This window comes from Miniopterus natalensis, chromosome 15 (genome assembly GCF_054644295.1).
Source record: "Miniopterus natalensis isolate mMinNat1 chromosome 15, mMinNat1.hap1, whole genome shotgun sequence".
In the NCBI taxonomy this organism is placed as follows: Eukaryota; Metazoa; Chordata; class Mammalia; order Chiroptera; family Miniopteridae; genus Miniopterus; species Miniopterus natalensis.
The window spans coordinates 25861162-25877154 of NC_142095.1; the positions used below are offsets into that span (position 1 = coordinate 25861162).

The 15993-nt window shown below is 34.4% G+C and overlaps 1 protein-coding gene across 3 annotated transcripts in view; it reads left to right on the forward strand.

The window, feature by feature from the left end:
- Nucleotides 1-15751, forward strand: part of NCK1 (NCK adaptor protein 1) — a 48646-nt gene extending 32895 nt beyond the window's left edge. For all 3 annotated transcript variants that reach the window (XM_016224383.2, XM_016224385.2, XM_016224384.2), the window contains exons 3-4: nucleotides 12040-12752; nucleotides 14817-15751. In XM_016224383.2, coding sequence (XP_016079869.1) covers nucleotides 12040-12752; nucleotides 14817-15011 — 908 coding nt within the window. In that variant the 3' untranslated portion in view covers nucleotides 15012-15751. The remainder of the gene's footprint in view (nucleotides 1-12039; nucleotides 12753-14816) is intronic.
- The last annotated feature ends 242 nt before the right edge of the window (nucleotides 15752-15993 follow it).

Below are 15993 nucleotides of genomic sequence, written 5' to 3' on the forward strand. Positions count from 1 at the left end.
TTAAAGCTTCTAAAATAAGTCTGAATAATAAGGTCATATTTGTGGCCAGCATGATATACTTGTTTTACAAGGTCATCATAGTTCAGGGGGTAAAAATGTTTGGAAAGAGGAGCCTCAGAAAAACTTTCTATTGCCTGGGTGTGGGCCAGGTCACATGGATTGGGTGTGGGGAGTTTCAGTGTTGCAGAACAAACCAGGAAGCTCACTGAGAATTATCCTGAGCCGTAACTGACAAAAGAAAACGCGGAATTTTTATTCAAAATGGATTGGTTAAACGTCTTTAAAGATTTTTTCAGTAAGTTAATCTGTTTATTAAATCCATGGTTTTCAAATTAGATTTTTCACTTTTGTAATTTAAAGGAAAACTGTATGGAGAGAACCTAGTGAGGTTTATATAGGCTGGTGCTTTTATGTTGTTTATGAAACAGAAGCGAAGTGATTGGTGATACATCAAATAATATTAGTTTTAACTTGATAAGTAACTTATTTTTAAAATGTTTTAGTATCACTGTTTAACAAATAGGAAAAGGGTATATAAATAATTATTTGAGTTTGATGCAGTTAGTTCTAATTCAGTAACTTTGAACTTAGCGTAAACATTTGAAGTGAATTAAATAAATTGTAAAGATATTAAAACATGAAGAAAATGGATTAGGTGAGCAAGTTTCTTTATTGTCAACATGATTTTAACATGATCCTCAACATTTGAATTAACACAGTATTATTTTAGTACTTTTTACTTAGATTTTAGAGGAACAGTGCAGAAGATAACATTTAATGAAAGCTCCAGTAAAGGGAATGTTTTGATTTAATCAGTGTAGGATTGCTAGAAATTGCTGTTTTGGTAAATGTGAAATTTTGTAGTTTGAAAATTTCTGAGAGCAGCTGTGTGCAAAGAAAATATGAACAGTGAAAGAACATAGTAAATTCTTTGACTTGTTTTTGAGTTCAGGTCATACAGTAATACTAATACAAGAGCCCAATTTCTCTATCTGCTGATGGCCTTTTTATAATCGTATGACAATGAAGTTGATTTGGTCTCTGATCATTTGCTTGATGTTCCTAGAAAAATGAACAGAGGAATTGTTGTAGAAGTCTCTTATGTATAGGTAGTCTAAGAAAACAAAGAGTAACTTGTTGAAATGTCAGGAAAAGGGCAAAATGGAAAAGGAGCAAGCACTTTGTTGAAAAAGAATGTTGTAAATGTAATATTAAGACTCCTTTGTTTATATTGTTAACTTTAGTGGCCAAGAGATATATCCTGAAGTATATCTCTTTTGTTTGCTTTTTGGGAGTTATAAAAATTTATAGGTCTGCTTTTTTTGGTTAGTGTTCCTTTTAAAGAGTTTATTCATTAACTTATTCATTTATTTGTTTATCAGCATATTTTTATTGATAGCCTACTGCAAGCCAGGCAGAAATCATAGAATATAAAACTAATATTCTCTCAGAGTTTACATTCTGGTGGGGAGGTAGATGGTGGTGGTTATTTATTAATAATACAGTGGATTTCATATCTAAGCCTGGTCATAATTGATATTGACTATACATCAACCAGAAATAGTATAAAAAGAATATGTTGTATCATTTATAGAATGATTCAGTATATACTATCAATACATTGATAAAATCATTCTCTCTCTCGATTCTTAGAAAGTTGATAGTTAATCCTAAATACTTTTGTAGGCTCAGGGTTAGGATTTGAGATTTGTAACCAAAATTGTCAGAGTAGAGACAGGCTATTCATCTACCTATTCCCTGAATGGACTTAAAAAGTTGAGGAAATAGTATGTGTGCTTGTGTGGTAGTGAGAGTACCCTTGAAAACAAAAAGTGCACAATATTTTAGATAAGACAGAATAATAAAAAACAACTTCTCTTATTTCCTGTAAAAATGAACAGAAAATACAAAAAATTAAATAAAAACCTGTAATGGAAAGAACACTATATATTTGTATTTAGAATTCCTTAGTTCTGCTTCCATATATACCAATTATTAGTCAAGTAACCAAGGGTATATAACTAAACTTTTCCTGATTCCTTATTTGTAAACAAGAGAATTGGGCAAGACTATGACCCTGGAAAGCCCCTTTGAACTCTAGAAGTCTTATAGTCCTAGTAAACTACTGACCAATCTTTACATGTACCATAGAAATTGGGGAAATCCGTTAGGGAGAAACTGGTTTTGAAGAAGTATGAACATAACAATTATTGTTCCCTAAAAAGAAGAATACTTTCCTTGGCCTCATTCTATTGAACATTTATTTACTCAGTGATTTAGATGGAGGGAAAATGACATGCTTATTGTAAAGACCTAATGCTGGAAGAATAACAAATACATTGGGTACAGAAATATATTTGAAAGCTAAAAACTGCAACAAATAAACAAGATGAGTAGGAACAGACATTAACGTAAAGTTAAGTTTTTAAAAGAAATTGAAAAAATTGCTGAGAATCTGGCCTGGCAGCAGTTTACGTGAGTAAAAGACTTTGTAAGAGCTGCTGTGATAGTGTAGGTGCTAAAAGATCTCAACACAGTTCATAATGGCATTGATTCAAATTTGTGAGGTGCTCAGGTGAAGGGATGCAATAGCTTCTTTGTGTGTATACTGGCCAAATAAGACATTTATGTATCACTTTGGATAGATATGCTTTAACCAGTGGTATTGAGAAACTCAGAAAGATTTCCCTTAGGAAGAGGACAACTATCATGTGAGGATGGAATATTCACAGTAGCTTAACCAGGTTCTTAAAAACTTTTGAGGAGTTAACAATATATTGTTTTGGTCAAGAAACAGTGCTGTAGGAAGAGAGAAGTTAGACCAGTGGTTAGGAGTGAGGGAAAGATCAGAAGGTGTACTAACACTGTTTTTTCAAAACAAAGCTAACAATAAAAATGAGTGCCTCAGAGTTGTGCACATCCTCAGTGTTTAGGCCTGAGCATTTCCCTCCCAGTCCTGGCCACGTCCAGTTATATAATGCTATAATAAAGTTTAAGTATTTTTGAAAAAGTAAATGCCAATACTAGGAGGTAGAAAAGTAGTAACTACCATTGCTTGCTATGTGCTATGCACTGTGCTGAGTGCTTTACATATAAACTTTTTAAAATTCTTTACAAAAGTTTTATGAGGTAGGTACTTTAATATACACTATCATTTCACAAGCAAGGAAATTGGAGTTGAAAGAAGATTAAATAACTCCACCAAGATCAAATTAACCAGTTAATAGCTGTACGAAAATTTACACTTAGGGTCTCTTTTGCATCCATATTGACTAAAGAGTAGAGAAAGGTTAGAGTCAGATTAGAAAGATTTAATGCAAAAGAAACTAATTGACATTAGGAGGTGAACTAACTGAGAAGTTGGGAAGAATTTAGAAAATAATTATACCTGAGGGAGGCCCGGTGTAGCTCAGTGATTAAAGCGTTGGCCTGAGCACCAAAGGGCTGAGGATTTGATTCCCAGTCAAGGGCAACCAATTGCTTCTCTCTCACATGGATGTTTCCCCCCCCCTTCCCTCTTCCACTGTCTGAAAATCAGTGGGAAAAATATCCTCAGGTGAGGTTTAATAAAAAAACAGAAGCAAAAAAAAATCTGAGGGTGTCTGCTTGTAGAGTGATCTGATTGTTGCTGATTATAACAGTTAAGAAATTAAGAGGTATTAATACTTTATATACTTTTATAAAGTACTTTCACATCTACTCTCATTGCTAGAAGATTGGGAAGACTTTTTTTTAAATATATCTTTATTGATTTCAGGGAGAAGGGGGAGAGAGAGAGAGAGAAAGAGAGAGAAACATCAATGATGAGAGAGTCATTGATCAAGCCCGCAACCTGGGCATGTGCCCTGACCGGGAATCGAACCCTGAGCACCTGGATCCTAGGTCGACACTCAACCGCTGAGCCACTGCCGGCCGGGCAGGGAAGACTATTTTTTAGAAATAGAAACAAAGGGCAGTGAACAGGTCCTTCTCAAGGAATTGTAAAAGCAGGGTAAAAAAGTAAGTTATTGATTATCTGTCACATGATAAACGGTAACAGAACACTTAATATGAATCAGGCACTGGGAATAGATAGGTGATTAAAAACATGGTGTTTGATCTCAGGGAAGCAAATATTGATATATAGAGTGTTGAGCATTATAGTAAAAATATTTACAAAGAATAGTGGTGGCATAGAGAAGGAATATATTAACTGTTTTGGGGAGAACTACGGAAATCTTTAGTGAGAAGATACCATGACAGAGTCTTAAAAAATGAGGGTGGTGAATGTTTTAGGGCAGAAAAACATCATGTGCAGAGGCTCATATCCTTGAAATAGAATGTGTGTTTTGGTAACTGAGGAGCTTGTATGGCTATAACATTAGTTGAACAGGCACAAGAGAGATCACAGAAGGCCTTGTGTTGCATAGAAAATGAATATTTTAAGCTTGTCCTTTCCCTGAACTATTTCTGGCCTCTAAGATTAAAATAGGTTGTTTTTTGGTGTTTTCCCACTTGGGACTTTAATTGTTGGGTCTGTCCAAAACTTCTTTTTCTTTTTTTTTGACAATGTATAATTAGTCTTAAAGATTATCTTATTCAGAATTTTTTTAATGGGTACATAATGCAATATACATATCATGTATCATAGAAATGTATACTTGGAACCCATATAACCTTATTAACCAATGTCACCCCAATAAATTTAATTTTTAAAAAATTATTTTTGTAACTTGTCTTTATTTTCAGGTATAAAATTTTGCATTTTCTTTTATCAGTATTCAATTTTAATCAATTTAACAAACACTTATTGCGCATCTGCTATATACACTGTTCTAAAGTATAGGGAAAGAAAAAGATCAGTGAGACAGAATGCTCTTCTCCGGAAACTTATACTCTAGTAGAAGGGCTTAAAAGACAGACACAGGAAATGCTATCATACAAGGACTTCAGAAGTATAAGATGCTAGAGTCCTTAAAAAAGGAAAGTATACATACTACTGAGGGTGAGGGTGGGAAATGAAGAATGGAGAAACATGAAGTGGGAAGATGAATAAAATAATGAAGTTGTTATTTGAATGGTACTTGAATAGATTTTTGAAAGGTAGAAATTTTAATAAGGTTTGGGGAAGAAACTAGGAAACAAGATAAACTAAGTCATGAAGGTAGAAATATCCAGGGATTGATTTAAGGGGCCCACTCGCAAAAAAAAAGAAAAATCAGTGGAAAAATATCCTTGGGAGAGGGTGATGTGGGAATCTTTTAGGATAAACATTTATGAGATATAACTTATTTAGCATAAAATTAACCATTTTAAGGTATACAGTTTAATGGTATTTAGTACATGAACGATGATGTGTACCCATCACATCTGTCTGATTGCAAACCATTTTTATAACCCCAAAAGGAAACCCATCCCTATTAAGCACTCACTCCTGTTACCACTTTCCTTCAGCCCCTACCAAGCACTAATCTGCTTTCTGTCTATATGGATTTACCTATTCCATTTTATATAAATATGCATTGAATGTGTGGATCACTTTGAATAGTATTGCCATCAAAAAGTATTTTTAAATCTGTACACACAAGATGTCTTTCCATTTATATATGTCTTTAACTTCTTTTAGCAGTATTTTGTAGTGTTCAGTGTACAAGTCTTGTTACCTCCGTGATTAAATTTATTCCTATGTATTTTATTTTTCTTAATAGTATTATAAATGGAATTGTTTTCTTAACTTCCTTTCAGATTGCTGGTATATAGAAGTACAACTTATTTTTGTGTGTTGATTTTGAATCTTGCAAGTTTGCTTAATTCATTTAATGAGCTTGAACTTTTTTTGTTGATTCTTTAAGATTTTCTGTATATAAGATTATGTCATCTGTGAATAAAGATTATTTTGTTTCTTTCCAGTTTGTATATCTTTTATTTCTTTTTCTTTACTAATTGCTCTGGCTATCACTTCCAGTACAGTGTTGAATAAAAGTAGTGATAGAGGGCATCCATGTCCTTTACCTGATCTTAGAGAAAAAGCTTTTAGCTTTTTCACTATAAAATGTAATGTTAACTGTGAGTTTTTCATAAAAGCATTTTATTATGTTAAGGAAATTCCCTTTTGTCCTAATTTGCTGACTCTTTTTGTAACGAAAAGGTATTAGATTTTGTCCAGTGTTTTTCCTGCATCAATTGAGATAATCATGGTCCCCCCCCCTTTATTTTTTTACTGTGATATATAACATTGATTTTTATATGTTAAACCACTCTTACTTTTCTGGGACAGATTTCACTTTGTCATGATATCGCTAGTATAAATGATCCATATTTTTTGCAGATTCTATATTTGTGAATTTGCCTACTTGTTGTAATTTATTTTTAAATCCTAAATTGATATTTGTGGTGATTCCTTAGGGGACATGTGCAGAGTAGCAAAAAGTTTGAGTTGCCTGATGCACATTTTGCCAGCTGAGATCAAATAAGGTGGTACTCTTGCCTTTTTGTTTCAGCAGTTATACTGTAAATAGGTGTCCTTTGAACAGTCTGCTTATTTAGTGCTATGTTTTTCTGCATTTTTTGCTTTGTGGGGGGATGATTTTGCTGTTTAAAATGACCCCAAGCATAGTGCTGAAGTGTTGTCTAGTGTTATTAACCTAAAAAAACACATCAAAAAACTGGTTTGCCTTACAGAAAAAGTATATTAGGTAAGCTTTATTCAGGCAGGAGTTTTAGTGGTGGTGGTGGTGAGTTTGATGTTAATGAATTAACAATTTATATGAAAGTATCTTTAAATAGAAACAAACATAAAACAAGGTTATGTATTGATTGTTTGACAAAAATGTTGTGAACATAGGCTTATAGGACGGACCTAACCCTGTATTTTCTCTAGGAGTAGTGGTTCAGTATTTGCTAATACAGTTATTCATGGTGACTTTATAGAATATGACTACCATGAATAATAAGAACAAACTATTTGGTTGAGGATCTTTACATCTATACTTATTTGTAAGGGATATTGGTCAATAATTTTCTTGTGATGTCTATATCTGGCTTTAGTATTAGGGTAATGCTGGCCTCATAGGATAAGTTAGGAGATGTTCCCTCCTCTTTTTGTAAAAGTTTGAGAAGGAAATGTTTGATAGAATTCACAAATTGAGTAATCCTGGACTTTTTCTTAATGAGAAGTTTTTGATTACTGATTCAATCTTTTACTTGTTACACATTTTCTATTTCTTCTTGAGTCAGTTTTGGTAGTTTATATATTTCTAGCAATTTGTCCTTTTCATGTAGGTGATCTAATTTATTGGCATGCAGTTGTTCATAGTGTTATCTTATTCTTTTATTTCTATAAGGTCTCCAGTAATGTCCCCACTTAATTTCTGATTTTACTAATTTGAGTCCTTTTTTCCCTTCTTGGTCAGTCTAGCAAAAACTTTGTCAATTTTGCTGATATTTTCAAAGACCAACTTTTGGTTTCATTGATTCTTTGTTGTTTTTATATTCTTTGCTTTGTGTTTATCTCTGTTCTGATCTTTATTATTTCCTTCCTTCTACTAGCTTCCTTTCTGTTCACTTGATCTTTTTCTAGTTCCTAAAGGAGTGAAAGTTAGATTATTGATTTGAGATCAATTTTCTTTTTTAATATAAGCTTTTAGAACTATACATTTCCCTCTGAGCCCTGCTTTGCTGCAGCCTATAGATTTTGGTATGTTATGTTTTCATTTTCATTTGTGTCATGTATTTTTTAATCTCACCTGTATTTCCTCTTTGACCCATCCATTGTTTGAGTGTGTTGATTTCCATATATTTGTGAATTTTTCAGTTTTTCTTTGTTACTGATTTCTAGTTTTATTTCACGTGGTTAGAGAAGATATTTTATTGGGATTTCAGTCTCTTTAAATTTATTGGGATTTTTCTTGTGGTCTAACATATAGTTTATCTTGGAGAGTGTTGCATGTGCACTGGAGAAAATGTGTATTCTGTTGTATACCATTGTTCTATATATGTCTGTTCTAGTTGGTTTATACTGTTTTTCAAGTCCTCTATTCCCTAATCTTTTGTCTAGTTCTGTCCATTAGAGCTCCCCAGCTCTCTTTTGGTTACTATATTCATGGAATATCTTTTTCCATCTTTTCACTTTCAAATCTTTTTGCATCTTTGGATCTAAAGTGAGTGTCTTGTAGATAGCACAGAGTTGGATTATGTTATTTATTTTTGTGTTTTGTTTTGTTTTCAATCCTCACCCCCAGAGTGAGGATATTTTTTTCCATTGATCTTTAGAGAGAGTGTAAGGGAAGGGGGAACAGAGGGGTGGGGGGGAGAAATATCGGTGTGAGAGAGAGACGTTGATTGGTTGCCTCCCACACTCACCCTGGCCGACTGCGGGCAGGGATCAAACCCGAAACACTCTGGTGCACAGGTTGATGCTCTAACCATTGAGCAACGCTGGCTAGAGCTGGATTACGTTTTTCTAATCCATTCTTCCATTTTCTGCCTTTAACCCAACATTTTAATCCTTTTCTATTTAAAGTAATTACTGTAAAGGAAGGCCTGCTATTTTGCTACTTGTTTTCTATGTGGTTTTATACCTTTCCCCCCTGTTATTCCTCTATTGCTGCCTTCTTTTGTAATTTATATTTTTCTGATGTACCATTTTGTTCCCCTTATTTCTTTTTCTATAATTTTTTAAAAAAATTTTTTCTTATTGATTACCCTGGGGATTACAATTAACATTTTAACTTTTAATAATCAAATTTGAATTAATACAAACTTTGCTTTAATTGTATATAAAACACTGCTTCTTTACAGTTCCATCTTTATATATTGTGTGCCCGTTAAGCTATATTTGAAATTATTGTTTTATACATTTGCATATTAAATCCATGGGGGAAAAAGGACTTACAAGCCAAAAATGTAATACTGGTTACTTTTATATTTACAAATGTAGCTACCTTTACCATTGTTCTTTATTTCCTCATCTTCTTCAAGTTACTGTTTAGTGTCCTTTCATTTCAGCCTGGAAGACTTCCTTTAGCATTTTTTGTAGTACAGGTCTAGTATAACAAACTTCAGTTTTTGTTTATCTGGGAGTGTCTTAATTTCTCCTTTAGTTTTGAGACAGTTTTGATGGATATAGAATTTTTGATAGTTTTTTCTTTCACTTTCTACCCCTTCTCTAAGGTTTATTGTTGCTTCTTATTGTGGGTTGTTATTGTTTGCTTGTTTAGTAACTTTTTCAGCTATTTTTATAGAGTCTATATTCTTTGTCGTGTGTGGCCACTGAACAAGTCTGTTCTGTTTGCTTATTGGTCAGCTAATGTTTAAGGACAATTTCCTTAAACATTTGAAAACAAAAGAAAAAAAATATTCTTTCAACACTTAACCAGACCATTTGTAACCCTTCCTTAGCCTTCACTTACTGCTTCATCAGAGCCTGAAGGTCAACCAAACGCGAAAGCTTAGGGTCTCCTCAGGCCTTTCCTAAGTATGTGTCCAGCCCCACCTATGTCTTGGGCAATCTTCACTTTCTGTTATACACAGGAACTTTTAAAAGCCCTTATTACCCCATATGTATCATTTCCCAAACTCTTCTTTCCCAGGGTCTTTAGTTTCTGTTCCTTATCTCAATTGTCCCTTGCCCCAGGCTGCTGTATCAATTAATGATTTCAGCAAAAGATACTCTAGCCCTAGGAATGCTCCAAGCCAGGTGAAACCAAGGCAAGATAGGTTGAAACCCACAATCACAGTTCTTTGAGAATAAGATCTTTGGCACTCCTTCTGGCATTAGGAGTGCAGATTGCTGTTCTCACAACCACTACTGATTTGGGATATAAGCGATGGTTGTCCAGCAACTTAAAATGCCACAGCTTTCTCTATACTACAGAGCAGCAGCTGCTTTCTTCACTAAGTCTTGCCCTAGTTTTAATAAAAGTTTTTTACTACATTCCAGAGTTCTGCAAAAGTTGATTCTGACAGTTTTGCCAGCTCATTAATTACTTTTTTGGGGAAGGATGAAAGTCTAGAGTTTTCTACTCCATAGAAATCCCTAATGTGGGGATTTTAAAGGATGGTGATACCATTAACCAGAAGTAAGAAAATTGGGAGGAAGGGAGTTGATTTATGGATTTTATTTGGACATGGGTGTTTGTATTTGAGGTGCTGATGATACAATCTACAGATAACTAGTGACAATTGGAATTGTGGTGCTTGGATTCCAGAAAAAGCTTAGAGCTGCAAAGAGACCTTAGAACCTTCTATACAGAAATTACAGAAAATTAAAGGGTATGATTTCCTTGAAGTAGAGGGAAGTCCAAGCATGGCATCTTAGGAAACACTTTCAGTTAAGGAATCATTCACTTTGGATTCATTTCAGAAACACTCACTGTGTTGCTACTACTAGTGTAGGCACTTGCTAAGCACAGGTAATAATGATCCAATTTTTTGCCCTCAGGAAGCTCATTCTCTTATTAAAGAAACAGACAAGTAAACAAATAGAATGCAATTTTATAACAAGGTTTAGAGGAGCCCAGACAGAGACAAAAGAATATTTAAAACAGCTCTGTGGGAAAAACAAAGAAGTTAAAGAAGGAGAAGGTGATGGTGAAAGTCATCTGTGATCTTAGTTGCTGCATAGAGTTTGAAAAGATTGAGGACTTTAAAAGGTACTGATTGGCAGTGAGGAGATGACTCACTTTCATAAGAATGGTTTAAGTTGAATAGTTTTGGTAGAATAGTGGAGATAGGTGACCATATTATAAGGAGTTAAAAGTGAGTTGTGAAAAAATTGAAGGAAAAAGGGAAGCCATTTTTTTTTTTTTTTTTTAATTTATCTTTATTGTTAAAAGAATTACAGGTGTCATTTTCCCCCCCATTGACCCCTTCTACTCTGCACCCCCCTACCCCCACCTTCCCTCTGAAATTCGTCAGGGAAGACAACTTTTTAAATAATGGCAGAGTTGTAACATTATTTTGGAATAGAAGTAATATGAGTATGGTTTTAGACAATAGAAGAGACTGAGTAGAAAGGAAACAAGGATGGCCAAGAGTCATAAAAGAGGCAGTAAAAGATGGTATCAAGAAGCCAGAAGGATCAGTAGTTAGAAACTTGGGTGGTGAAAGGATTGAGAGTAATGAGAAAGTTTTGAGAGAGTGAGAAGGTATTTGAGAAATTTCACCTAGGAATGCCTTAGTTTTCTTACTAAAAATAGAACACAAAAATCATGTGATAAGAAAGGAGCAATGGTGAAAATACCTGGCTGGAGTTGATGTAGCGTACATTTGTGATGATGGTACCATTTGGTGATTTTTTTCACATCTTTCAACTTATATATATATATATTAAGCATCTATTGTGAGATCCTTCAGATTATATACATGAACAAAGTAAACAAAAGTTCCAGGCCTTGTGAAACTTACATGTGAATGGAACAAGGGGAGGCAAACAAAATAGTGTTATTTTAAAGTAAACATATGAAATAAATAGGTCTTGGAACTAAGAAAGCAAATGAGAGTATTGCCCAGACATAACTACAATTTTATATTGCATACATCAAGTTGTAAGTTAAGTGATTATATATTTCTGTACAGCTAATTATAAAATCTAGGTTTAAAAAGTAAGACAAGCAGAATATGGGTTTGGTGGACCCTTTATGTATGTACTTAGAGTGTAGATATGAGAGAAATAATCTGTATTTACATTTAAGAAAAATTGGTTAATTTAGGACAACTTTATAATTGTGCATTTATTTCAGGGTTTTTGACAAGAAAAAAGAGGAGAAGATAAATTGTCATATAACTGCAGTTAAGTGTTTGGTTATGGAAAGAATTGGTAAAAGGGGGTGGTGAAAAGGTAAAAATTTCTAATTATAAAATAAGTCATGGGGATAGAAGGAAGGGAGGAGAGAGGTATGGGAGGAAAAAAAGGAAAGAAAGAACGAAAGAGGAATTTATTTAAGTTTAAAGGCTTGAAAGAATTAGAGTTGAAGATTTTTTTAAAATAGTAAGTTGATTTTTTAGGTTATCATTGTTTTGTATTCTCATTACTTTTTTTTTTTTTTTTAATCTAAACAGGCATTGGGAAAGTGAAAAGAAAACCCAGTGTGCCAGATTCTGCATCTCCTGCTGATGATAGCTTTGTTGACCCAGGGGAACGTCTCTATGACCTCAACATGCCTGCATATGTGAAATTTAACTACATGGCAGAGAGAGAGGATGAATTGTCATTGATAAAAGGGACGAAGGTGATCGTCATGGAGAAATGCAGTGATGGGTGGTGGAGGGGTAGCTACAATGGACAAGTTGGATGGTTCCCTTCCAACTATGTAACTGAGGAAGGTGACAGTCCTTTGGGTGACCATGTGGGTTCTCTGTCAGAGAAATTAGCGGCAGTCGTCAATAACCTAAATACTGGGCAAGTGTTGCATGTGGTACAGGCTCTTTACCCTTTCAACTCATCCAATGATGAAGAACTTAATTTTGAGAAGGGAGATGTAATGGATGTTCTTGAAAAACCTGAAAATGATCCCGAGTGGTGGAAATGCAGGAAGATCAATGGAATGATTGGTCTGGTGCCCAAAAACTATGTTACCATTATGCAGAGTAATCCATTAACCTCAGGTTTGGAACCATCGCCTCCACAGTGTGATTACATTAGGCCTTCACTCACTGGAAAGTTTGCTGGCAATCCTTGGTATTATGGGAAAGTCACCAGGCATCAAGCAGAAATGGCATTAAATGAAAGAGGACATGAAGGTGATTTCCTCATTCGTGATAGTGAGTCTTCGGTAAGTTGGTTTTCAAAGGTAAATGGAAATAGAGCTCTGGGTATTAAAAAAACAAATAGAAAATTGGAGAGGTTAAGTGTCTTCTCCATAAGTATTCTGAAGCTAACGTCAATGTTCTTTCCAACTTTGTTTTGAATAAAGTATAGCCCTAGCAGTGATACTACACTGGATTATTTGGCCTAGTCTAGTTCTGTTGGTTTTATATTCCTGAAATATTTTCTGTTGCATTAAACTGAAAAATGGAGAAAAGTTAACATTGGCTTCTTCATTAAGAGTAGAACAATGCAGTAGGCCAAACTGGGAAAACAATTCTTTCCCCTTTTGGGGGGGGAGGGGAGGAAACATTTTTTAAATTGCATATTGGATCCACTTTAGTCCATAAATAAAGGATATTCCTAAATTTAAAAAATGGATATTTAAGTTTCTTCATAAATTGCTTGTTTGGAAGTTGGAATACACTTTTACTATGCACCTCAAAAACATTTTTTTAACACTCAACAGTATTTAAAATGCATTTGTGATAAAAAAATTTTATTCTAAAACAAACAGTAAAACCATAAAAATTTAATAAGACAATAGTTACGTAGACTTTGTCTAGGATATTGGAATTTGATGATATTCACTTCCCTAAAAATGGCCTTTATTTTTCCTTGATAAAGGATACCACTATGTTTCCACTTCTCAAATCATGATTAGAAAGGACATTGTTTGTATGTATTTAGTTGTACAAAAGTGAATGTGTGATTGTACAAAAGATTGTAAGAAAGTCAGAAGAAAATCTGTCTTGAGTGGTGCGTGTGTGCGCACGCATGCATGCACATGCATGTGAGGGAGGGAGGAAAGGAGAGAGGGGAGATAGAGATTAATTGAACTGCCAGAGTGAAGTTCAGGAAATGGAGCCTATGCGTTCATGACCCGCCAGGTGATTGGCATTAGGGAAGAGTGGTAGGATTTGTTTTCTGTTAGATGCCTGACCTGGCCCTGCTTTCCAGGACAAGCAGTAGGCGGTTTAGGAAGGGAGTGACCTTGGGGTGGGTGGTAAAGTAACCATAAATATGGGATGTTTCCAAGGAGCCCACTGTTTGAAGCTTTGGCAGTAACTGCCTAAAAGAGGCGTCTGGGGTTGATGCAGACTATTCAAAAGAGTGTTAGGTTAAAAAAAAAAGTCTAATTAAGGAAGTAGCTTATTTGTAGAATACTGTGTATTTTCTTGTGGCTAATTGAACATAGATATTAGCCAAAATATACCATTGTTTTTAGCAGTAGAATTTTTGAAGTAGCGGTCTTAGTCATATATTATTTGACCTGCATAATGTTTTTTTAAACATTTGAATATTGTCAGTATTTAAATATTAGGAGATTTATTATAAAAATTCAGGTAGCAGACTTCCCTTTTAAAATTGGAAGGCCTGTCAACATTGAGCCCATATTTCTACCAGGTAATAATCACAGCTAAGTGGCCACCTCATTTGGACTGGAGCCTGTACATAACCACTCAGGAAGAGCTGGTGGTTGGTGATAGGGAAGAGTAGCACTGTAGTTCCCTCCATCTATTCACCCTGTCACTTATTTACTCCCCCCGCCCTTGTAGGTATTTGGGTTTATGACCTCTCATAAGTTTACATTATTTCTTCATCTTTGAGAATTCAGAATATTATATGAGCTACTCCATTAGACAGCTACTGTTAGTTACTAATTGAAAGAGGGTAGATGTCTTGGCTTTTCTCGTGTGTTTCTCAAGTAGTCTGGAGAGAAGCTGGCTCTAGATATGCATCAGATGTTAAACCAAAGGATTTGCTGTGGTGTTAGGTAGAACATGTTGAGACTTTGGAGTCTGACTGCTTAGATTTGAATCCTGACTCTGTTGTTAACTAGATGGATGATCTTGGACAATACACCCTCGATTTTCTCATCTGTAAAATGGGTTTGTTTTGAGGCATAAATAATTTAGCACAGTGCCTAGTACTTAGTAACTGTTCACATTTTAACTGTTATTAGTTTAGTATAAAAATGCTAATAGATGTGTTTCAGAATATTTACCCTACATGTTTTTTTCTCTTTTAGCCAAATGATTTCTCAGTATCACTAAAAGCACAAGGGAAAAACAAGCATTTTAAAGTCCAACTAAAAGAGACTGTCTACTGTATTGGGCAGCGTAAATTCAGCACCATGGAAGAACTTGTAGAACATTACAAAAAGGCACCAATTTTTACAAGTGAACAAGGAGAAAAATTGTATCTTATCAAGCATTTATCATGATACTGCTGACCAGAAATGACTGCTGCACAGCTCTAATTCGTCATGTAATTGAAGACTGAGAAAATGTCAGTCCAGTCATGCTTGATTGGATAGTGCTGTTTCTAACTCTATATGAGAATTGACTATAATACATAAGTATTTTTATTATAACTCAGCCCATACATATATACTACGTATGCAAAGCATCTGCATAAGCAATTCCTTTTCCTTGGTCTTCTGTTTTATTGTTTCTTTTGCTGTTTTTCTCTTTGCTTCTAATATTAAGGTTTTATATTTTGAAAAAATGATGCAGATCAAAAGTCTTTATATGGAAGAATTTCTTCATTGCCTTTCCTTTATTTCCTTGTAAGGGGCACTATATTAGTCATTTCCTCAATGGTTTCTCTTCATATAAAATTATATCAATATATGACATACGCTAAAATAAATTTCTTGGAGAGTGTTAATCATTTCTGTGACTAAATAGCAATAATAAATGGAAAATTAGAAATTATTTTTAGGTATTGTATTTGTCACAAACCATTGTAAATATCAATCAAGTATGTTGTGTCTGCCATTTTTAAAAATTCATTCATTGTCTTCACTGTAAAGCAAAACAAATGGAACATAGGTTAGAAAACATACCTTGTACAGTTTTAATTTACAACTGTTAGAAACAAAAATCTAAATTTCTAAGAACTTTTTGGGGTGCTTCTTTCTTAACTGATTATTCAAGAGAACAAAGCAATTTTCAAACTAAATGGAGGCTCTAGTGTTATTCTCGCCCCCCCACAGTGTTATTTTACCAAAGCATCTTGTGTTGGGATATATCTGTGCCAATGTAAAATAAGCTACAGCCAAATTTGGGGGAAGTAAGAGGCAATGAGATACTTGGTCTTCCCCCCTTTCCCCCTTTCCCCATCCCTAAACATCAATAATTATCAGGTGTAGTATTTCTACTATTTCTATTTTCTCCTCTCAGCTTTGAGTTTTGTTAACCGAG